The 23,544-nt window shown below is 52.4% G+C and overlaps 1 protein-coding gene across 2 annotated transcripts in view; it reads left to right on the top strand.

The window, feature by feature from the left end:
* EXOC6B (exocyst complex component 6B) overlaps positions 1 to 23,544 on the top strand; it is a 307,067-nt gene that overhangs the window by 236,713 nt on the left and 46,810 nt on the right. For both annotated transcript variants that reach the window (XM_050973380.1, XM_050973381.1), the window contains exon 20: positions 4,108 to 4,181. In XM_050973380.1, the coding sequence (XP_050829337.1) occupies positions 4,108 to 4,181 (74 nt within the window). The remainder of the gene's footprint in view (positions 1 to 4,107; positions 4,182 to 23,544) is intronic.

The following is a 23,544-nucleotide window of genomic DNA, read 5'->3' as shown; positions in this document are numbered from 1 at the left end:
TCCGAGGAAATTATCCTGAAATCTGCTTGAAGAGATTAAACCCAAGAAGAACTGGCTGTGTCTCTCCTCTAAAGCTCCGCTCTCCTCTTTGTTTCTCCTTTTCTGCTCCGAGACTTTGTTCATTCCTCCCTCAGAATGGGTTGGTGGCATTGGTATGTAAAGTGTGACCTGCGATTACAGGAGGTGCAGCTCCTTCTGCAGCAGCCCAGGGGAAGCATTGCATTCATTCCTCTGCAGCTTTTCGGAGTGTCGGAGCCGAATTCCTGTTCCCGTTTCTTCTGGGATATGAAAAATATCAGCTCCTACATCATTCCTTCTGGAACACAAAGAATGTCAGCTCCTACCTCATTTCTCCTTGGACACAAACATTATCCGCTCCTACATTATTTCTTCTGGGACACAAACATTATCAGTTCCTACAATATTTCTTCTGGGACACAGACAATGTCAGCTTGGATGTCGTTTCACTTCTTGGATTTAAGTTGTAGAATCCCAGAATTGTAGGATTTGGGTTGGAAAGGACCTTAAAGATCATTTCATCCCAGCCGTGGGCAGGGACACCTTGTGCTAGAAGGTTCCAGAGCTTTGTTAATCCAGTGTTGATGAAATCTTTTATGAGAATTGCTGTAAATTGTGTTGGCTCAGTGTGTGACCGTCCTAAATTTCCAAGTGTCGCTCCATAACTCTCCTGGCTTCATCCAGTAGCTTCCTTAGGAATTCCTTAGATTGGTTTGGGATGGAAGGGACCTTAAAGACCATCCTGTCCCAGCCGTGGGCAGGGACACCTTTTTCTAGAAGGTTCCAGAGCATTATTAATTCAGTATTTTGGTGAAAATTGCAGCTTAAATCAGTTTTGGCTCAATGTGTGACCATCCTAAATTTTGAAGGGCAGCATCACTGCATAACTCTGCCAGCCTTCCTCCAGTAGGTTCCTTAGGAATCACTGACTGGTTTGGGATGGAAAAGACCTTGAAAGCCATCCAGCTCAGGATGGAAAACACCTTAAAGGCCATCCAGTTCCAACCTCTCCATGGGCAGGGAACTGTGGGAAGGGACACTGGGCAGAGACAGCTAAAGGTGAGCTGCTAAGGAGCAGCCGTGTCCTGGGATGAAATCTCTTTGGGGATGAAATCTGTCTTGAGATGAAATCTCTTTGGGGATGAAGTCTGTCTTGGGGTAAAATCTGTTTTGGGATGAAATCTGCCTTGGGCTGAAATCTGTTTTGGGATGGAATCTGCCTTGGGTTTCTCACAAGCAGCCGACAGCGGTGATAAATTCACCAGCCTTGTGAGAACATTCACAATCACAGGCATTTTCTCATGAGGATTTGAAGTTCATGCTTTGGGGAAGATCTTAAATTTCCCAACTCCGTGTGTGCTCCCAAATAGATGCTGAACAGCTGTGAGGCCCTTGATCCAAAATAGAAACTCGTTTTCCTCACAGTCCTTCCAGGGTTTCTTTTCCAGGATTTCTCCAAACGTAATCAGGAACATGAGCTGACCCCATCCTTGGAGGGCAGGAGATCATGGTTGGGTTTCTCAAGCCAGGGACATCTCCAACCCTGAGCCACCCAGGGCAGTTTCACCTTGAGAAGGTGCTCAAGCACCGTTTCTCACTTATAAACATTTTTAGTTTCTCAGGTATTGTGCTTTTCCAAAGCGTTTTAGGATTGATGTGGCTTTCGGGATAATTGTTCCAGATGGGACAGTGGGGTGTAGAGGGAATGTGTAAAGATGATTTATCCCTTGCAGATCAGAGTCAGAGGGTTTGGTTGATCCTCCCTCCCTGCTGGCTCGGGCAAGCTGCAGTCAAATTTTATAGCAAACGACATTAAAATGCCTTTGCAGTTAGGATTAATTAAAACAGTTGTTGAGGGACACATGTGAAGTCACTTTGGGCTCTTTGCACCCAGAATACTGCGGGAGTGGTCAGTGGAATTGGCTGGAGCTGAGCAGCTCAGATCTCAGGGAATCACGGAATGATTCGGGATGGAGGGACCTTCAGGGTCATCCAGTCCATGTTCTGCCATGGGCAGGGACACCTTCCACTGTCCCAGGGTGCTCCAAGCCCCATCCAGCCTGGCCTGGGACTTTTCCAGGGATCCAGGGACAGCCACAGCTGCTCTGGGCACCCTGTGCCAGGGCCTGCCCGCCCTCCCAGGGAAGAACTTGGTGTTCATCCCAGTCCCATCCTGTGCAAAACCCCAAAGGCACGACCATGGATTGTTCCCACTGACTTTGGTTTGTGCTTTTTCTATCCAAAATCCAAGTATGAGCAGTCACATCCATGATTTCTGTTTTTATTTGTTTATCACTCCCTTTGACTCATAACTTGAGATAAAAGCAATGATTTCCCAGCCGTGTTTGCTCCTGTCCTGCAGCGGTTGTCACTTGAGTGATCACTGCAAAGATGAGCGATGGTTTCAATCTCAAAGCTCTTCTGGCATCTCAGACTATTAAAAAGCAGAGTCTGAGAAGGGTCCCCTGTGCCCCTGGAGGTGCCTGTGTCTGGCTTGAAGGATGTTCTCCATCCCAAGGTTTTAATGGAAGGTGGAGCAAGGGAGCTGATTAATAACCCTGCTTTGCTTCCCCGAAACGAGGCGGTTGAGGGACAGGACTGAGTCCTGGTGTTTCACTCATTAATCTCTTCTTGTTAGAGCCAAGGGGCTGCTCCGTGACTGGGCTGCTCTAGGAAAGCTTTGGAAGTGGGAGTGTGATGATTTATGTTCCTGATTTTGCGGGCTTGGCTTGGAAATGGGAAAACTTTTGGGAGGACAAGTGTTCAAGGCAAAGACCACCTGACATGAAATCGCTTTGTCCATTGGTGCCTCTGATTAGTCATGGAAACAAAAGGCAAAATCCTCCTTCCATATTGCCCAGCCATCCCTAATCCTCATCTTTGTGGAGCTTTAGGAGACGTTGGAGGGTCCCTGTGCTGGGATAGGTGGACGATAATGGGCCACGTAACTGAAAAATCTGTATTTGGTGTGTATTTTCCCTCCTTTCTCCCTTTTTGCCGTCACACCTGGCTTGATCCCAAGGAAACACTTCATTCCTCCAGCACCTCCAGTGCCTGCAGGAGCCACACAACTCAACCCCAGGCAGGTGCTCCCCCTCGAGCCTTTGGTGGCCTTGAGCTGTGGCCTCACAACCCAGGTCCCCCTCAGTGCCGAGAGGTTGCGAGGAGAGAGGAGATGAAGCTGTAACCGCAGAGGGTGAAAATGAAGTGAAGTTGGGCAGAACCAGCCTCAAAAGACACCCTGGGATGCGTGCAGGCGTCGGCTTCGTGAGCATTCCCAAGGAAAAGCTGCTAAATGCCATGGAAGAAGCAAGGTCCTCTAAGATGGCTCCATTCAAGCCCCTTCAGCCGTTTTAGGTTTGGCTTAAAGAATGGATTAGGAGAAAAATGAACAACCAAAGTATGAGATTTTGGCCAGATTAGGCTGGAAGGAGATAAATGTGGCCTCGGAAATATTCCCTTCGCTTTAGAAGCCAACGTTATTCAGTTGTCAGATGTCTTCATCCAGCAGAAATAAAAATGCCACCCAACGGCCGCGGGTCTCCGCGTTTGGGCTGACCAAGAGGCGCCATCACCAGATCATGCAAATAATCTGCTGCCTGATAATTAATGACGCGGCCGGGCATATTTTTTGATGAATGCTCATGGAGCCTGGTGACAGGCGTGAAATTAGAAAATTCCTTCAGCGCCCTAAAATATAAATAGCTTTCGGAACTGAAAAGAGTTTCACAGCTGAAGATTTTATTGTGTTGAGAGGAAAAACTTTTCCACCCCCATCCCCCCCTTTCTTCTGGGCGAGTTGTTTGTCCGTTCACAAAACAAATACTCTGAAGCCCAGTGCGGCTCATGGGAATAAATTTCAGGTCGAATTAGTACAGTTTCCTTGCTGTCAGGACGGTGGAATTAATGGTGTTTTGATGACACGAATTTTGAAGGGCGAACAAAGACGCTGAAGGGAGGGAGACATGACTCCTTAGAAGCGCGGTCCTCCTCTCCCCCAGCCTCTCTTGTCTTCCCTGTCATCCGTCTGCCAATCTCCCTGTCCATGGTTAGTTAAAGGCGCTTTTTATCCTCTTTTCTTTCCCACAGAGTTTGCCAGATCCGGCCCAGTGCCTGGGTTCCAAGGGGACACGCTGCAGTTGGCCTTCATCGACTTGAGACAAGTAAGTCTTTGTGTTTTTGTTTTTTGTTTTGCTTTTAAGATGTGTGACTGAAGACCATCAGGTCTTAAGGGAAGGGAGAGGAGGGGAAACGGCGTCAGTGATTTACGCCAGAGACCTATATTTCCCCCCTCCTCCTCCTCTCGTCGCTCGAAGCCACCTCCTTGCCGAGCGCTCCTGGAGATGGTGGAGGTGAAAAGGGCTGGTGGAAGGGGGCGAGGAAGAAAGCCAGGCCTGACCCTGGCCAACGGGGCCATTGTGCTGCCCTCGGCTTCCGCGGCCGCGGCGCGGAGGGACCGCGGCGACTCCGCGGCCGGTGCCGAGCAGGTGCTGGGAACAGAGGGAGCAGTGATGCAGAGCCCGCCCGCCTCGGGGACCTTTGTTCCCAGAGAATGCCCACGGAGGCGTTTGCGAGGGCGGAGGAATTTGCATTCCCCTGTGTCCGTGCCCGTTTGTGTCCCTCTCTGTGTCCCTCTGAGGCTCGGCCACCCCCCCCCCCCGCCCCGGTCCCCTCTTCCGCAGATGCTCCCCGGCCAGCAATGACAAAGTGGCTCTTGGGGAAGAAGGTTGGGGAAGGCTCCACCCATCGGTGGCCACCTCTGGAGGGGGCCCCGTTGGAGCCAAGTTGACCGTAGCAGGTACTGAGGCCTTTGTGGGGCTTGGCAGCCAATTTTGGGAAAAAGGCCATTCTGGGGAGTCATTTGTTTGGGGAGAAATGGGCATTATTGATACACTAGGCCGGGGGGAAAAGTGAGGTGGTCCTGTCATCTCTTGGCACTGAAGATGGATGGGTTGGAGGGAAGGTCTGAATGAAGTAAGACTCAATGACTGATGCTTCTCTCCTATTAAAACAATCTTTTTTTGTCCGTTAAACCCCCCTGGCTTTGTCCCTGCTGCCATCATGATGCAGTGCCTCTTGTTCGCGGGGTTGACGTAGTTTGCATTCTGAAAACTTTCGGGTGCCGAGGGTATTTCTTAAATCTGCATAATCCCTTGTATCGATGATCTTGCTCCTGCCTCTGATTCGTGCTGGAGCTGCTTTCAACCCGCCAGGGTTTGAGAACTCCTCAGAATCCAATTGATGTGCGGGGAGCCATCTGTCATCCCATGACACTTGTGTTAACTTTAATAACATCAGGACGCCGCTTTTCGGGCCCGGGCCCGCCAGGAACTGCCAAATCTGTTTGCAAAAGGGTCCCACCAGCTCCATGGGAGAGGTGTGCGTTATCACCAGGCTGCCTTGACACTTCCATCTTCATTCGCTCCTCGGCGCTCTGCTGACGGCGGCGCTCGACGCGCCCGCGGCCGCCCGGGTGTGGGGAAATGGGGAGGCCCTGGGCCTTTTCCAGGCACCAGGCCCTGAATGTGGGGTTTGGAGAGGGAACCTGGGGCTCCTGGAAGAGTGAAACGCCGGAAAACGTCTCGGTGAGGTCGAGCTGGTGAAACGTTCACATGGTTCATGAGTGCAAAACGCAGCCAAAGGGACCCAGCTCGGGTGAGGAGGAGGAGGAGGAGGAGGAGCAGGAGCCTCCTCGGTCCTTCCTCCTCTGTCCAAAGGGTGTCCTTGGACACGGAGGATTTGTCTTTGTTCCAGGAGTTCTGTTCTGGCGTTTAAGAACCTTGTTCTTTGTCCCAAGCTTTGTTCTTGCATTTAAGAACCTTGTTCTTGGTCCCAAGCTTTGTTCTTGCATTTAAGAACCTTATTCTTGGTCCCAAGCTTTGTTCTTGCATTTAAAAGCAGCAGCAGCACCTCTGAATCTCAAGGCCAGGCTGGACAAGGATTGGAGGACCCTGGGACAAAGGGAGTGTCCCTGCCCATGGCAGGGGTGGCCCTGGGTGGGCTTTGAGATCCCTTCCCACCCAAACTGTTCCAGGATTCTGTGATTATGCAAGGAGAAAGGGGAGATACAGGTGCCAGGTGAGGGTGGGGAGTCCTGGATCTCGTGGATAATGGTTGATGGTTGGTGAGGGGAAAATCAAGGTGTGGTACAGGTCGTGGGGGAGAGCTCAGCCATCCCTGTAGCATGGAAAGATGAGGCAGTTCCCCTCCCTGGGGCTGCCCATGACCTGATCTGGTGGCATGTTGGAATGTGTCACCAGACACCATCCAAGCAAGGCTCTCTGTGGCCACCAGACCTCCTCTGAGTGCTCCCAGCACTTCTTGTTGGACTGCAGCTCCAGCTGGGGAGGTCATGGATGAAGGTCTTTGATGGTTCTTCGACTTGTCTTGACATTTCTCTTGTTGGACTTGGCGTTCTTTCTCTTTCAGTCCATGAAATCAAACGGAAGCAGAGTAGATTAAATGGGATATTGGGAAGGAATTGATCTCTGTGAGGGTGGGGAGGGACTGGGATGGAACCCAAGGCCTCCCAGAGCAGCTGTGGCTGTCCCTGATCCCTGGAATTGTCCAAGGCCGGGTTGGACATTGAGCCTGGGGTAGTGGAAGGCGTCCCTGTCCATGGCAGGGGATGGAATGGGATGAGATTTAGGGCCCTTCCAACTCAAACCATTCCATGATTCTGTGAAATGTCACCACAACGTTGGTTTAAATGGAATGACCCAGCTGGGGGAAGGAGGGAGGAGAAATGACTGGGCAAAAATTCACCAAAACAGGGAAATTAGAGAGATTTCCCTCCCCACCATATTTCAGTAGGAGCTGTAGCAGAATGTTTGTAAATCCGAGAAAAATTTTTGCTGTAATGGGGGATGATTATGGGAGTGACCAAAATTAACAAAAATATGAAGTGATAGGAAAATGTGGTGACTTGGTTTGTGCCTTGGTGCAGATCCTTGTAGTGGGAAATAAAGCCCAAAAAGATGCCACTGTTTAAAGGCATCAGTTTGTGCTTGTGCAGAGCAGCAGACTCCAGTTCTGCACATCACAATCCTGGTTTTCCCCTCGTGCCCAAGGAGCAATTCCATCCCTGTCTGGAAAAGAGGAAGAGTTGAGCCCAGAAAATCAAAATCACTATTTTGAGCAGGCAGAAATGTAAAATGGGGCTTGATTTCCTATTCTGGGACAATCCTAAATCCATGAATACCCTTCATGAAGTCACAAAGGAAAACAACTCCCATCTCAAGTCCTTCTGCAGGAGTGGGACTCAAATATTCCAGGTTTTTCAAGGAAGGAATATTTTCTTTTCCCCCTTCCAGTTTAAACGTTGCTCTTGCACACTCAGTGCTGTGTTTTGAGAAATCTGAAATAAATTTAGTCCCATTTAGTCCCTTGCTGAAATTTGAAGTAATGAACTCCTCTGGATCTTCACCAAACACCCCTGAGTGTCCAAACACCACCGGAGATCTCCAGGTGCTCTCAGGTCATTCCCAAGCCCGCATGTGGAATCATTCCCTCTTTGCCCCACAGCTGGGAGGGTTTTAATTTTTGGTTTTCCTGGGATTGTTGTGAGGAGGTTGGAGCAAGGGGAGGGTTTTGTGCTGCTCTCTGAGGTCCCTGCAATCCCTGGCCACGCCGATCTCTCCTAGAAGCCAGATCAGCGCTCGTGGCCGCCTTCCAAGGAAAATCTGCATCCAGCACTTGAGGAATTCCACTCGGGGCTCCAGGGAGGGAATGCACTCAGTGATGAGGGCTCCCTCCTCCCAGGCTCTCCTTCTGTCCAGTCAGTGTGAAATCCTGAGCGCTGTTTCCTCTGCAAGTGCCAGCCTGAGCTCTGAGGGACGTTTGGACCACGGCAGGTGGGAGCCCACCTGGGCGGAGGCACCGGGATGTCCACGGGATGGGGACAGGGGCGTTCCACGCTTCTCCCCCCAGATTTTCTGCTTTGCTTTACTCAGACTTGGTGGGTTTGAGTTTCACCATCAGCTCCTCAAACCCCACCAGTGGGGCTACGACAGCCAAGGTCAGGCTTAGGTGGGATCTTGGCAAGGAATTGCTGTCTGGGAGGGTGGGCAGGGGCTGGGCTGGAATTCCCAGAGCAGCTGGGGCTACCCCTGGATCCCTGGCAGTGTCCAAGGCCAGGTTGGACACTGGGGCTTGGATCCACCTGGGACAGTGGGAGGTGTCCCTGCCCATGGAATGGGATTTAGGATCCAACCCAAACCATTCCATGGTTCACCTGGGAGTGGGAACCTCCCAAGGAATGGGATGAATTTAAGGTCCCATCCAACACCACCCATTCCATGACTCTGCTGATGTTCGTCCCATGGGAAGTGCTTTGTTTGTGTGTTTTCCCTGTGCTGGGATCCAGCTGTGGTTGTTGTGGGATCCTGCTGGACCCCAGCCAGCTGGGAATGGGAAGTCTCCCTCCAGTGTGTTCATTTTTCTCTTATCAGCCCCGACAGAGACACTTAATAAAGGAATGATCCCCTTGGGAACACAATTCCCTTCCATCCCTGCTCTGGGATGGAATCATGGAATGGTTTGGGTGGGAAGGGACCTTAAATCCCATCCCATTCCACCCCTGCCATGGGCAGGGACACCTCCCACTATCCCAGTGTGCTCCAAGCCCCAGTGTCCCAACCTGGCCTGGGACACTTCCAGGGATCCAGGGGCATCCCTAACTTCTCCCAGGTTTCCTCTCTCCTGCCCTGTGTGCAGTCCCCAGATGTTCCCGTTTTCTCCTGCACCTTTTTATCTAAAAACAAGAACCAAACAGGGGAGCAGAGCTGAGCGTGAGCTCATCCCTGCGCCTCACATTCCAGCAGCCTGGATGCCTGGGCTCTGTGCCTGGATTTGAGGAACCACCTGCTCCCTGGGAGGGAGCTCCAGTGTGAGGTCACTCCGGGAGCTCCAGTTGTGCTGGGATGGTGGGCATCCAGCCTGGCCTCTTATCAAATACCAGCTGATAAATCAGGTGTTGGCAACCCCCTCTGGCTGGGTGGTTGGCTGCCCTAAGGGCGCTGGGAGGCCTGGAATTGTGTCCTTGTGTCCGGCACTGGAACAGCTCCCCAGGGAATGGTCACATTCCCAAGGCTGATGGAGCTCCAGGAGCTCTGGGACAACACTCCCAGGGTGGGATTTTGGGGGGGTCTCAGGCAAGGGAAGGAGCTGGACTCAATTTTGGTGGATCTCTTCCACTCAGCACCTCCCATGAGATGTATCCCTGTTCCTACTGCTTCCATGTGCTCCAAGCTTCCATGCCCAGGTGGTGGCTGAGGAAAAGCCCTTGGGAATTTGGGCCGAAGGTCCCCTTGGTGTGACACTGGTGGCTCTGGCCGCCTCTCAGCTCTGGCATTTGTCGTTTTGGTGGTGGGAAGGGGGAGCCAGTCCCTCCAGTCAGTCCATGGCAGCATCCAGGATGCCCTGAAGGTTCATTCCCACCAGGCAGGGAGCTCTGGGTTGTTTTTTAAACTTGTTTTTGTATTTTACAGCCAAATGTGGCTCCCCAGCCCTGCAAAGTCAGGAGAGGTTTGGGGAGCAGAGCAAAAACAAGACTTTGAGTGAGCCCAGAGCCGTCCTGCTCAGCAAACTGGTTTGGCCGATCCTTGCCAGCTGGTTGTGCTGGGAGATGGAGCAGGAGCTGGGAACCACACGGAGGGGGTGATCAATTAACCCAGCGCTCCCGCCGAGGTGTCTCCTCCCGCATGTCCCTGCTTGTGTCTCCAGGGTTTCTGCCGGGAGAGCAGCTCCCACGGCTTTGTTGCCACGTTAGTCACTGGATGCAGGAGGGCAGGGATGAAAAGGTGACTCACGAGGGGTTTTCAGCTCGTTTCAGTCGCTGTTTTTCATCTCCAAATTGTTCCCTTGGCTCCAGCCCCCCCTCCCCCACTGCCTTGCCCGGCCTCAGCCTCAGAGCTCGAGTTCTGAGCTGAACTCTGAATTCCAGCTCTTGGAATTCTCTCACTCTGCTCTGGCCAAAGAGGGGTCTGAGCGCTGGGTTTGGACCAGGGAAGCTGTGTATGCCCCCGAATCCCTGGAAATGTCCCAGGCCAGGCTGGACACTGGGGCTTGGATCCCCTGAGACAGTGGGAGGTGTCCCTGTCCATCCCAGAGGGCTGGGACTGGATGATCTCCGTGGTCCCCAGCCCATTCCATGATTTTGAGAGGCCAGGTTGTACTTTTGGGTTTCTGCTCACCTTCACTGTTTAGGGCCCTTTGCAGGGACCTTTTTGCCACGGAGAGACAACATTGGAATTTTTCATCTTTTTTACTTTACAATCAGCACAGATTCACTTCAGGTTGGGAAACACCTCCCAGATCATCAGCCAACCACCAACCTTTGCCTTTCTCCCTGTTTTCCTGCATCCTTCCCTCCCGTGGATCCTGTCCTTGCTTAACAACCCTTGAATTTTTTCACTTCTCTTTCTGTGGCCTCTGCCACTTTGTCCTGTCCACCCCGGTGATCCAAAGCCCTTTTCCAGCTCTGGATCCCTGCCTGCGTCTCCCAAACGTGCCAAGGGAAATGCTGAATTCCAGAATTCCGCCAATCTTTCCCGGCAAACACCCGGAGCGCTCAGGAAACAGAGGTGTGAAGACACAGCTTCCAGTGCCAGCCCGAATTCCTCCTTTCCCAGCAAGGAGAGAGAGGTTGGAGCCGGTTGGATCGTTACCCTTAAATCCAGGATTTTGCTGTTCAGATCCTATCTCCGGGCTCTTAATTACTTCAGTGGCTCCTCTCCAAGTTCCCTACACGGCCTGATATCTCCTGGATCGTTTATCCAGCCTTATTAATCACCCTCATTAGGTGGTGCCCACAGGCCATCGAAAAGTGCCCGTTTTGCTGCTTCTTGTGCGAACACGAAGCCCTGAAGGGTCTGGGGAGGCAATGGAGAGCAGCAAGGGCAGGTGCCCCACTTCCAGCTGAGCTAATTACTGCTAATTAAAGGATATTTTGTTTCCTAACACCCCTGAGTGTGATGGAGGCTTCTCTAGGCGTCCATAACCACATCGGCTTCCCAGAAGTTGTTATTATTATTATTATTATTATTATTAATATTAATATTAACATTATCGCCTTCATCCTCTGTCCCACCTCTCTACTTCCAGAAACCCAAGTGATCCTGGTTTTCCTGAATGCCAGGTTGCCTGGGGAAGCCAAAGCTGGAGTTAATTCCTGGTGGACCTCAGGGGTGGCTGAGTGTCCTCTCCAAGGTCAGGGAGAGATAAATCATTTCTTTAAGACAAAGAAACCACCATTGGATTTCTCTCTCCAGAAATGCCTGGATTTGTGTTTTCAATCCATAATTGGAATTAATTTACCTTTGGAAATCCGTGAAGTTACGGATTGATTGAGTTGAAGGGCTGGACAATCTTTTCCAGGAAGAAATCTTCCCCAATACCCAACCTGGACCTCCCGTGGCACAACCTGAAGCCATTTCCTCTTTTCCTGTTGCTTTTTAACTTGGGAGAAGGAACCATTCCCCGTTAAAGTATTGTCCCCATCCATCCCTCTCCCACCCCATGGCTCCCTAAAAACACTTGGGAGGGGTGAAGGAAACAGAAAGAAGATGGAGAGAAACCAAAACTGTCCAACCCAAACCCGCAGGTGTTCCATGAGGGGCCCTTTTTTGGCTTTATTTCCTGCTCCCAAGTGTCACCTGATCCTTGTGCTTTGGAGTTCCTGTGTGGCCTCCAGGCAGTGACCCCAAAATGAGGGGTTTTCCCTGGAAAACCAACTGGATCTGGGTCAAAACCTGTCCCAGGGCAGCTGGAAGGCATCTAAGAAGCAGCAAGAGATGGTTGGGGAACTCTTTTGGGACCTCCTGAAGTTCAGGCTCAGCTCCAGCCCCCGTCCCTGCTCTTCCAGGTGTCGCACACCTCTGGCGCTGCTCACCCTTCCTGGAATTCCTGTTGGGAATGCTGCTCCACGTTGGAGACCCATCAGAGATGATCTGTAAATCCTTTTTTCCTCCCCCCAGCGTGGATCCACGTGCTCAGCCATGGGCTGTGGGGCAGGCACTGCCCGGGGAGCCGGCAGGGATCCCTCGGGCTGCGGCCAGCCCGGCGCTCCAGGAAGAACATTCCAGAGCCTTGGCCAAACCACTCTGTTTCTTCCTTGTCAGGCTCAGGGCACTATTTTTTTTTTTTTTTTTGTCTTCCTCAGTGCCCAAATCCCAGCAGTGTTGGAGAAGGGCACATGGAGTGGTTTATTTGTTTTTAAATCAGTGTTAACTGCCTGACTCACAAAGGGAAGGATCCTCCGAAGTTTGGGCTGGAAATCCAAGCTGCCTCTCGCTGTGCTCTGCGGAAAAGGGATGGGAAGAGGGCAGGAAACACAAAAACAGGAGCTCAGAGCAGATTTAGAGCCTTAACTCTGATTTTTCCTGCCTTGGTGGGTTCAAACTGGCCTTGGTGTTGCTTTAAACCCAGCCTTTTGTGGTTCAATCCCATTAGAATCACACGGATCCCTCTCCCCTTCGGCTGCTCAGGCTCCAGAGCCATCACTCTCCATCCAGGAGGGATGCAGTGGCATGGGGAGGACTTAGAAGTGCCTGGATGTTCCCCAGAGCCTCCAAACAAAAAAAAACCCAGGGTGCAAACACGTCCTGTTAGCACTTCAGGGCGGCGGGGAGCGCTGCCGGGGTTTCTGGGCGCTGGGAATTGTGGAGCCTGTCGACACTCGGCCCTCTGGAACAATAAAAGCAAACAAACAATCAAACCCTCTGTCACTGGGAGCCTTTCAGACAAAGGGAATAAAGGGAGGAAATGAGGAGCTGGAGAGCGAGGAGAGGGGTTTGGGACCTCGTGGTTGGGTGTTGAATTCCTCGGGATGCCATGCGGGCAGGGCACGGGGCGGGTGTGGGGCAGGAGCTGGTGAGGTGGGAGAGACCTTTCCCACATTAATCACGGAATCAGGGAATGGTTTGGGTTGGAAGGGACCCCAAAGATCCTCTCATTCCAACCCCCTGCCACGGGCAGGGACACCTTCCACCATCCCAGGGCGCTCCAGCCTGGTCTTGGACACTTCCAGGGATAGGAAGTGACTCCAGCCTGGTCTGGTGGAATTTTTTGGCAGAACAAGGAGCCACTCCCAGGACTCCATGGAGAACTTCATCCCAAGGGACCTTGCACTGGGCCAGGAACGTGTTTCCATTGGGTTTTATTCCTCCAAGACTCAGCTGGAGCCTCTGTCTCCTCCTGAGCAACCTCTGGCTGCCCCTGCCACCCTCCCTGGAGCAGGGCCGTGCTGTGGGAACCAGGATCTCCTTCCCGAGATTCCTTCGCTGTAACTGCAGTCTCTCATCCAGCCAGGAAAACAGACACCGCCAGGAGCTGCAGAGAGCCCACATTCCCTTTATCCCACGGATTGGGGCGGGACTGACAGGAGCAGAGGGGACCAGAGGTGGGTGCCCTTCACCTCCACACCCCCAGCTGGGAAACCGAACCCGCTCCGGTGATCCGGGAGCCGCCGCTCCTGGGGGATGAGGAGGAGCTGTCCATAAAGGAGCTTTTATGGAGCTGCCTTTCACCCATCCAACCTTCACCCGGTGCCATGTGAGGTTCCCCCCTCAGGAGGGGAACTGGAGCTCCTGTTGGAGCTCCTGTTGGAGCTCCTGTTGCTGCTGTGATGGTGAAGCATTCCCGGGTTTCCCTGGAATGGGATCCCCCAGCCGGATCGCGGTGGGTGGCCGGGGGAGTTGTGCCTTTGAAGCCGCAGGGAAACTTTATCCCAGTGCATCCCTGTCATTCTTCTCCTTGTGACCTCTCGAGGCAGCTGGATCATTTCAGAGCAGGGAAACTTTAGCTCCTGGAAAACCTTGGGGTGTTCCACCAGCCAAGGAGTCAGCTTGCTGGGATAACACCATGGGATGAGGGACGGGACCGCTGGGGCTCTTCCCATCAAGGTGACTTTGATTGTGAGGCCTCGGCCCCCGTGTCCCGCAGGAATGAGGGATTAATTCCCTCCCAGACACTCAATCCCAGAGCAATCTGTTCTGGGAGTCTCCCATTGATTTTTTTTCCTGTTGGATTTGAGGAGTGCAAATATTGAGCGGCGTTTACGGAGCGCTGGACACGTGGATTGGGAGGGAAATCGATGAGATAAGGTCAGTGAGGAAGGGCAGGGGGCTGATGGGGACGAGGCAGAGGAGAGGGAGATCGACCTCTTCGTGCCTCAAGGGGTGGAGAGAAACTGTGGGAATGATGGTGTGGAGCTGTGGGAGAATCCATCGGAGAGCAGATCACTTGGAATAGGTTAAGAGTTGGGATTAAGGTGATTTTAATGTCACATTCCAGCCCAGAATTCCCAGGTCGCTCGAGGTGAAGGTGCCGCACATCCCACCCTTGCCAAATGTCATTCCACTGATGGGTTGACAGCAAGGTGGCACTGTATAGCCAGGAACACCGCGCCGGGATCCATTCCAACCTTCCCGTTGGACTCACGGAATCGCAGGATGGTTTTTCAATCAATTAGCTCCTCGCCATCCCGGGATAAAAATGGTCATTTCCATTCCTGGAGGTTCTGCCGACTCCAGGGCGCGTGGGCTTGGATTAGCCGCCGTTGAATGCATAAATGGTTATTTTTAGGCTGGGTCTGCCAGGGGAGTTTCGAGGTTGATCTGGTGAGAGTGGGAAGTTTTGTGCTCTGGCTCCAAATCCATTCCAGTGTTTTAGTGCAGATTTCCTGTAGAGTTCCTATAGGAGAAAGGGTTGTCAAGCATTAGAACAAAACTTCCAAGGGCGGTGGGTGAGTCCCCATCCCTGGGGGGATTTCAAAGCCCTGCGGAGGTGGCACTTGGGGACACAGCCAGCGGTGGCCTTGGCAGCGCTGGGGAGGAGTTAGACTCGATCTTGGAGGGCTTTTCCAGCCGGGATGATCCCGTGATTGCCCAGGTGTGTCAGTGCTGCTGTCGGAGTGGCCCGGAGGTGTCCCAGCTGTCCACGAAGGATGAGTAGATGGGACACAGCGTTTCCAGGGATTTGTGTCCCACTGGAGCAGCAGCTGGCAGATGCTTTTTGGTGCCTGACACGGTGCCAGCCATTGGCTGGAGGAGCGGGGCTGCTGGCTGTGAGTGACGGGTGGCTAATCGGATGTGTGTCCACATCTGTCTGTCCTGACGGCAGAGCGGAGCTGTGAGGTCACAGCGCCGCTCCCAGGGGAAGGACCGGAGCTGAGGAGGGGTTTGGGCTCCAGCTGCACTGAGCCAGCTGCACTTCCCAGCTTTTAAAGCGCTTCTGCCATTTCACGGAGTTGGGATTTGGGAATTCTGTCTCCAAAAGGCCGTTCCTGTGGGGCGGAGGGGACGCAGGCAGGTCGGGGTCGGGATCTGCTCCCTGTGGGACAGGACAAGAGGAAACGGCCTCAGGGTGTCCCAGGGACCTGAATGTCCCATTCCAGTTGGATTTTAGGGAGAAATTCTTAAGGAAGAGGGTTTTCCAGCCCTGGCACAAGGGTGGCGTCCCAGTCCCTGGAGGGATTTCGAAGCTCTGTGGATGTGGCACTCGGGGACATGGGGCAGTGGTGGCCTTGGCAGAGCGGAGTGTCAATGATCCCAGAGGACTTTTCCAGCCCCAGTAATTCCATGGTTCTGTGTTTTTCCACATCCGAAATGAACCAGCCAGGAATGTCCTGGACTGAGCTTCTGTCCTTCAGGTTGGCTTTGCATCCTGCCCTGTGATAAACCCCACGCTTCATCCTGGAAAGGGAACAAATTCACCAAAGCATCACAGACTTAACAAGATCAGAAAGTTGCTTTTTTCCAACAAGATTGGAAATCCTGAGTGCAATTTGGACTAAATATTGGCACAAACACCCTCATTATTCCCTGTTTTTCTGCATATCCTGAACAGCTCCACGGTGGGATCAGCCGAGTGCCAAGAGGGCTCCACGGGCTGGGTGCACAGGGAGGGGGAGAGCAATTAGCCCAATGGGCTTTAATTGCAGAATCATGGAATCGTTTAGGTCGGAAAAGACCTCTGGGATCATCGGGCCCAGCCTTTAATGGATGAAGGTGGAGGTGGTCTGACCAGCAGAGCAGGGAGGGGCCTTGGCTGCTGCTGGGGGACTGGGGTGAAGCTGTGGGACTGACCAGAGGGAGGACACGTTCCTGGGACCAGGAGGACATCCTGGGCTCCAGGACTGTCCAGGCAGTGTGGAGGGAGAGAGGATCAGGAAGGGGCTGCAGCTCCAGGAGTGGCTGAGAGCAGGAGAGGATTTTGGGAAGGAATTCCTGGCTGGGCTGGAATTCCCAGATTTGCTGTGGCTGCCCCTGGATCCCTGACAGTGTCTACAGCCAGGTTTGACACTGGGACTTGGATCCACCTGGGATAGTGGAGGTGTCACCGCCCATGGAAGGGGGTGGGAATGAGGTGGTTTCAAGGTCCCTTCCAGCCCAAACCATTCCATGATTCCATAATTCAACCGTTCCCTCCTTAATCCCATCCCAGAGAGGAGACACTCCCAGCCTTTCCCTTTTCCAGAGCAGCAGTGACTCCGACTCTTTGCAGAGCACTGGGATGAACTTTCCACTGCTTTGAGAATCTTCTTGCTTTGAAGCCAAACGAGTCCCAAAAATGCTGTGGTTTGGGGTGCCTGGGAAAAGCAGCACATGGCATGGATTTGGTGCAGGAATGATCGGGAGATCCTGATGTTTATTCCCCAGTTCCCATCCGTGTCCGAGGGAAGAAGGTTTGGAGGAGACACTGGGGTTGTTTTGGCTGAGGTTTGAAAATGCTGCTGTGAGAATTCAGTCCCGGCGCTGAGAGCCGTGCACCAGCTCTGGCTTACAAAAAACAAATAAATACTGGAATAGTTGGTGTTAACTGGCCCATAAAAAAGTAAATAAATACTGGAATAGTTGGTGTTAAATGGCCCAACTTCCTTGACCCAGCTCGTGTTTTCTGGATAATCCGCGGGGATGGCAGCGGTTGGGTCCTCTGAGTCACCCCGAGCCTTCCTCTTGCTTGAGCAAACCCTGACTTCCCTAAATAGGATAATTCAGCTCCCTGGCTCCCTTCGTGTCTTTTCTGATTAATTGGTCAAAATTTGGGCTTGGTTTGGCCAGACAGAGCTTTTGTTTGTGGTGCTTAATCGGGGTTTGTGTGTTTTGGGGTGAGATCTCTTCTTGTGAGCAGCGCTTTGATTCCCGTGATTTTCCTTTGGGGCTTTTATTTGGGATCTTCCCACTAATCCAGGCCAGGTTGGATGAACTTGGAGCAGCCTGGTTTAGTGGAAGGGTCCCTGCCCGTGCTCTTTCCCAGCTCAAAGCCTTCTGTGATCCCATAGAGTGCTGCGTGCTGGGCTGGGGTGGGGCTGGGAGTTCCTGGCATTGGAAATTCCGGTTGCCGCAGATACGTGGATTTTATTTAAAGCCCTTGTGTGTGTTTTCAGCACGGGCTGGAGCCTGATGTGCTGAACACCATGAAACAAAGTCTGGCTTTTGTCTCGCGCGGTGTCAGACAGACAGACAGACAGGGCAGGAGCTGTAGGTGTGACCGAGGCTGTTGGCATCTCCCCATCCTGCTGTTCGCAGCCTCGGTGGAAGAGCAAACACTCCCCCGATCTAATCTCGTTAAATGTTCCCGGCTGTAATCCCTTAATTTGGCTGCTGACATGAGGGCTGCTGATGGGGAAACGAGGCTGGGATGGGCACTGACAGCCACGGGAGATTGGGATCTTTTGTTGCACAGATCAAGAGAACCTGAGAGCTCCGAGCCCTGCCGGGTTGTGCCCGTGACCAGAAATAGTCCCCACGAATGAGTCATGGCTCCAAACCTCACAGGGAACAGAAACCTTGCTGCAAATGCCTCGGTTTGTTCCCATCTGGAGCTGCTGTCAGCCCCTGGGGGATCCAAGGCCTCTCCAGGGAGAGCTCCCTGCAGCCCTTCAGTGCCCAAAGGGGATGGAAAGGAAAGAGGGAGAGAAGCTTCCCACACGGACAGGACATGAGGGAAGTGTCCTGAAGGAAAAGAGGAGAGGTTTAGGTGGGATCTTGGGAAGGAATTCCTGGCTGGGAGGGTGGGGAGAGGCTGGGATGGAATTCCCAGAGCAGCTGGGGCTGCCCCTGGATCCCTGGCAGCTCCCACAAGGTTGGACCCTGGGGCTTGGATCCACCTGGGACAGTGGGAGGTGTCCCTGCCCATTGCAGGGGTGGCCCTGGATCATCTTTAAAGTCCTTTCCAACCCAAAGCATTCCATGATCTTGAATATCTTTCCCAACCTAAATGATTCAGTGATCCTCCGTGCTGTAAAGAAACCAAAAAATGTCTTTTCTCCCTTTAATTTGCGGCGCCTTGGAAGCCAAGTGGACAAAGTCTGTTCTTGCTCTGCTCCTCTTAATGCTTAAAACCTGGAGGGGGGAGGGAATCCTGCCTGGAATGCAGCCCCTGTGCGGGATTGCTTTTCCAAAGTGTTTGAAAACAATCGCTTCTGCAGGAGCGGGGGCTCGCTCGAACAGCCAGTTCTGTCCTGGAGACGAACATTCCGGGATGCCAGAGGAAAACAGCGAGGCTGGAATTCGCCTCGTGTTTGAGGTTAGCTCCAGAGGAGTTTTCAGCCGGGGTGGTTTTATATAGCAGCTCTCGGTGGAAACAGTTTGTCTGTCATATTTTTAGGTTCAGGGATTTCTTGGAGGTCACCCCGAGTTCACGCTCCTTTCCCTCCTGCCCCGATGGAGGTGGGAATTTGTGTTCGGAGTGACCAGGGTCCAAAGCTGCTGTCAGACCTCATCCCTCTGGCTGGCCATGGCAGCAGGTTCATGGGATGAGCGTGCACAGCTCCTGCCCCAGTTTGGGGGAGATTCTGCTTCTGTTTGATCCCTGTGGAACTCACAATCCCAAATTGGTTTGGGATGGAAAGAACCTCGAATTCCATCCCGCCCCCTGCCAAGGGCAGGGACACCTCCTGCTACCCCAGGCTGCTCCAAGCCTCATCCAGCCTGGCCTCGGACACTTCCAGGGGTGAGGAGTTCACAACCTCTCTGCCAGGACCTCGGCACCCTCGCAGGGAGGAATTCCTTCCCAAAATCCCATCTAACCCTGCCCTCTGTCTGTTTAAAGCCATAATTTAGGCCGTTTAATTATCCCTCTGCCTTTCAGCCACTCGAAACTCCTTCCAAAGGGCCCTTAATAGAAAGCAGAGGAGCCTCCAGCACAAATTTCTCTCCAGTAGCACATTTTTCCTATAGATTATCCTTTAATTTTCATGGACGGGAATGTTCTGCTGCTGTAAGGAGAGAGCAGAGCCCGTGTGGGGCTGCGTGCATAAAAACCTATGGAGTTACCGACTTTTCCAAGAGGAAAAGGTGATGTCATGGGCTGTGGAAAGAATATCTTTTATATTCCTGCTCTCATCTGATCACGCTTAGGATATAAATAGTGGGGAAAGGCACAAGGCAGTGAAATGAAACCCACTCTGGGAAGGCTCCCCGGAGCTCCGTGCTGGGGTCGGGCAGGGCTGGATCCATCCAGGGGTGTTTTCCAGCACATTAACGGCAGCGTGTGGAGCCATCTGTCACGGCTTGGAGGTGGCCAAGCCAGTCAGCAGCTCGTTAGGCAGGGCCAGGAGTAAAAAATAGCCCAGAAAATCAGGATATAATGGGAGAAGGGGAGACTGGAGGAAGCAGAGTCCGTGCAGTGCTGTAATTTACTCCCTCATTTGCTGCTGCTCCCCATCAGCACTTCCCACTGGGAGAGCTGGGAATGTTCCCCTGGAAAAGGGGAGGCTCCAGGCAGAGCTCAGAGCCCCTGGCAGGGCCTGGAGGGGCTCCAGGGAAGCTGGAGAGGGACTGGGGACAAGGGACAGAGGGACAGGAGCCAGGGAATGGCTGCCACTGGGAAAGGGGAGATTGGGCTGGGATCTGGGCAAGGAATTGCTGGGAATGGAATTCCCAGATTTGCTGTGGCTGCCCCTGGATCCCTGGAGTGTCCCAGGCCAGGTTGGACACTGGGGCTTGGATCCACCTGGGACAGTGGGAGGTGTCCCTGCCCATGGATGGGATCAGGATGATCTTGAAGGTCCCTCCACCCCAAACCATTCCATGATTCCATGATTAGTGGATTTTTTCTGGTTTGCTCAAGCACCAGCTCTGTACCTCCTGAGGCTGAATTGCCTCCTTGCCTGGAGAAGGGAAATGGGAATGAAATGAGAGGTGAAATTGTGAGCTGGGGATGGTTTGATTGAATTCCCTCATTTCTCCTCTGGGATTTGCTGCATTCCAGCCCCCAGGGCTTTGCTCCGAGGGAATCCTCACGTTCTGCACTCGTTTGACTGCAGGTATTCACTGACACGAGTTGGATTTGCTTCGTTTTCCACTGGGCATCCCAGATCCCAACCCAGGCTGGGCTTTGGGAACGGGGCAGTTCAGTCAGGGAATCTTTCCGTGTGTTTTGAAGCTGTGGAGCCAATCCAGCCCTTCCAGGGTTTTGGGGAATGATGTCAATTATTGCTCACCCTGACGCTGCAGATCTCATCCCCAAGTGAGACATGGACAAGATAGGAAAGGAAATTCCCTCAGGGGTTTTGTTGCTTCTTGACTCTTTAGGTGAAGAGCAGAGGGATTTCTCTTGGGGTTTCTCCTGCCCCATGGAATTTAGGAGTTCCCTCCCATCCCACCTGGAGCTCAGGGTGATGGGATTCATGCTCCAGGTCTGACTGGAGCAGGGCAGGGAGTTTGGGCAGGAATTGAGTCTGGAATTGAAGCTTTGGGATGTCTGACATTCCTGAAGGATGGGAGCCAAGTGTTGGTGTGCAGAAAGTGCCACGAGTGGAAACCACGTGGATCCATGGCTGGGAAGTTCCTTTGGATTCCCTGTGGGATCTGTTTGCTGAGTTTAAATCATTTGGGGTGGTTTTCCCTTAAACAAACCCTTTAATTCTCCTTTGGTCAGACTCTGAGAGCTCCTCCAGGCTGGGAGGAGGAGGAGGGACCCTAGAAGAGCAGTTCCAGGCAGGAATGGGGTTCCCTTTGGGCTGCTTTCTGTGGAACACGTGGAATGCAGGTTCCTTCAGCAATTCCCTCAGGAATATATCCGGGAAGGTTTTCCCAGCTCCACGTCCTGGAGAAGGTTGGATGTGGTCACAGTGAGCACCAGCAATGGTGGACTTTGATATTGGCTTAAGGATGGGGACCTGGAATGGAAAATCCAGGGGGGAATTTTCCAAATGGGGCCAGCAACAGCTTTTTTTGAAGTTTTGGGCAGGATCTGGCCCTTGATGTTCATTAAATTCTTGGTGGTTTGTGTTTAGCTGCATTTAACTCTGGTTGGGAATGCTGGGATATTTTCCCAATTCCAGGCAGATTCCAATACCTTTGAGCAAGCAGACTCATCTCTCTCTGTTCATATTTGCCCTCGTTTTGTCTTTTTTATCTCATTCTGTCCCCAAATCTCTCCTTTCCTTACTCACCCCTGCCTCATTCCATCCCATTTGGAATCCCTGGAGTTCCTGGAGAAGCAGGAAGTAAACAGATCCCGGGTTCAGTGAGATTCTTGGGGTGGGATATCTGAAGTGACTCCGATTTCTCTGGGAAAAATAAATATTCCAGAAGGTGCCCATGAAGAGCATTGGCCACAGAGGACCCTTGGACCTCTCTCCTGAGCAGGACTCAAGACCAAGAAAGACGAGATTCCTCAGGACCCTTCTCCAGACACTCCCCAACCTCTTGGATTCCTTTCCCAACTTTTTTTCCCATTGGGAAATGGTGTTTTTTCCCCTGTGTTTTTGCCAATCGCTTTGAGAGGGTTCTGGGCCTTTTCTTTGCTCTGGAGTTGCCTTTAGGTTGGAAGGTCCCAAAAATCAACCTCAGAAACTTCAGCTTTTGGTTTGGGAACCATGGCGGTCCTGAAAATGTAATTTGTTAATTATTAGATTGTATTTGATTTTATTTTTTTAAATGAGAAGGTTCCACCTGCCCAGATTGTCACAGAACCATGGAATGGGTTGGGCTGGAAGAGATCCTCAAGGTCATCTCCTTCCAACCTCTGCCATGATGGGCAGGGACACCTCCCACTATCCCAGGTTGCTCCAGGGCTTTGGGTTGAAAAGGTTTGGGAAAAACCTGGTTGGCCAAGCTTTTCCACTATCCCAGGTTGCTCCAGGGATGGGATCCATCTGCTCCTGAGGGTTGTTTTGAAGATTTGTCTTGGCTTTGGGTTGAAGAGGTTTGGGAGAACATTCCAACCCTGCTGGTTGGCCAAGCTTTTCCTTCTCGTCCCAAGGAAGCATCTCAGGATGAGCTTCCACCTGGAATCCTGAAAAATCCATCACCGGTGCTCCTGATGATTAATTCTGGGAAGCAGAGGCTGCTCCTCTCCTGATATCCCCGTGCTCCCATCCCTCGGGCATTCCCATATCTCCGACCCCGGCCGTGGCAGCGCCGCCGGGCTGGAATGTGAACCGTGGAGCAGGAAAGTCCCATGTTCCAGTCCCCGGAGCAGAGCCCGGCCCCAGCACTCTGCCAAAGCCACTAATGGGATCCAGGCTCCTGGGATCAGGACGGAGCTGGCGGGAATGATGCTCCACACTTGGCCACAGTCCCCGTGCCTCAGTTTCCTCCTCTCCTCCATGAAAACTGTGGATATTTGTAGATGTTGAGAGAAAGCCAAGCAGTGATTGGGGGGTAAAAAAGGTGCTTTTTTCCTTTTCATGAGTGAAACTTCTCCCTGTGAACTCCTGTGGGATTGGAAAGTCCTCTTCTAAAACATCCTTGGAAATCTGGGATGGAAAAGGGTCGTTTTGGCTGCTGATGGCCAGCAACCCCTGAAGTGTGGTGGGTGGTTTGCCCGGAGCAGCAGAGCCGGGATTATTGCTCCTGTCAGCCTGGAATAAATGGAAAACACACGGATGGATGGAGGCTGGAGCTGGAGCTGACAACGAGCTGAGTGATCGGCCCCAAAACCGGCACAGAGCTCGTTAGGGCCGTCGCTTTTATTTGGGTTTTTATTCCCAGATTTTCCACTGTCTTTTCGGGAAGCTGTTTGCGGCTGCCACGGCAGCTGAGGAGCCCTTCAGAAACGTGGCCAAACACTCCAGTAAAACCAGCTCTGACTCCTCAGAATTCCTGGGAGCTCCGTGCCCGGATGTCACAGGCGGGAGCAGCTCTAATAACCTACAAATGAGATTTGGGTTTTTAAGTAGATTACGCTGAAGGGATTTTTTTTTTCCCCTTTTTTTTTTAATTTTTTTTTTTTTTTTTTTTTTGGGTAAACGATAGGGTTGCAATTGGATCTCTTGATGAAATCAGCTTTTTGGGGGGTGGGGATGGATTGGATGCAGCAGTCTGGCTCCGGCACGGGAGCTTAAATCTGTCTTCCATCAAAAAGGCTGGAAATCACTCCGTGTGTGATGGCATTTGGATTTCATGGACATGAGTCCGTCCCATGGGAGTGCTGCTGCCTCTGGAGAGGCTTCTGTGGAACTCTGAGCCCCAAATGACCCTTGGGAAGGAATTCCTGACTGGAAGGATGTCCAGGCTCTGGCACAGGGTGCCCAGAGAAGCTGTGGCTGCCCCTGGATCCCTGGAATTGTCCCAA

This window comes from Serinus canaria, chromosome 4 (assembly GCF_022539315.1).
Source record: "Serinus canaria isolate serCan28SL12 chromosome 4, serCan2020, whole genome shotgun sequence".
Classification (NCBI taxonomy): Eukaryota; Metazoa; Chordata; class Aves; order Passeriformes; family Fringillidae; genus Serinus; species Serinus canaria.
Note: the sequence above shows the minus strand (reverse complement) of the source record. Positions and strands in the feature narration are given on the sequence as shown.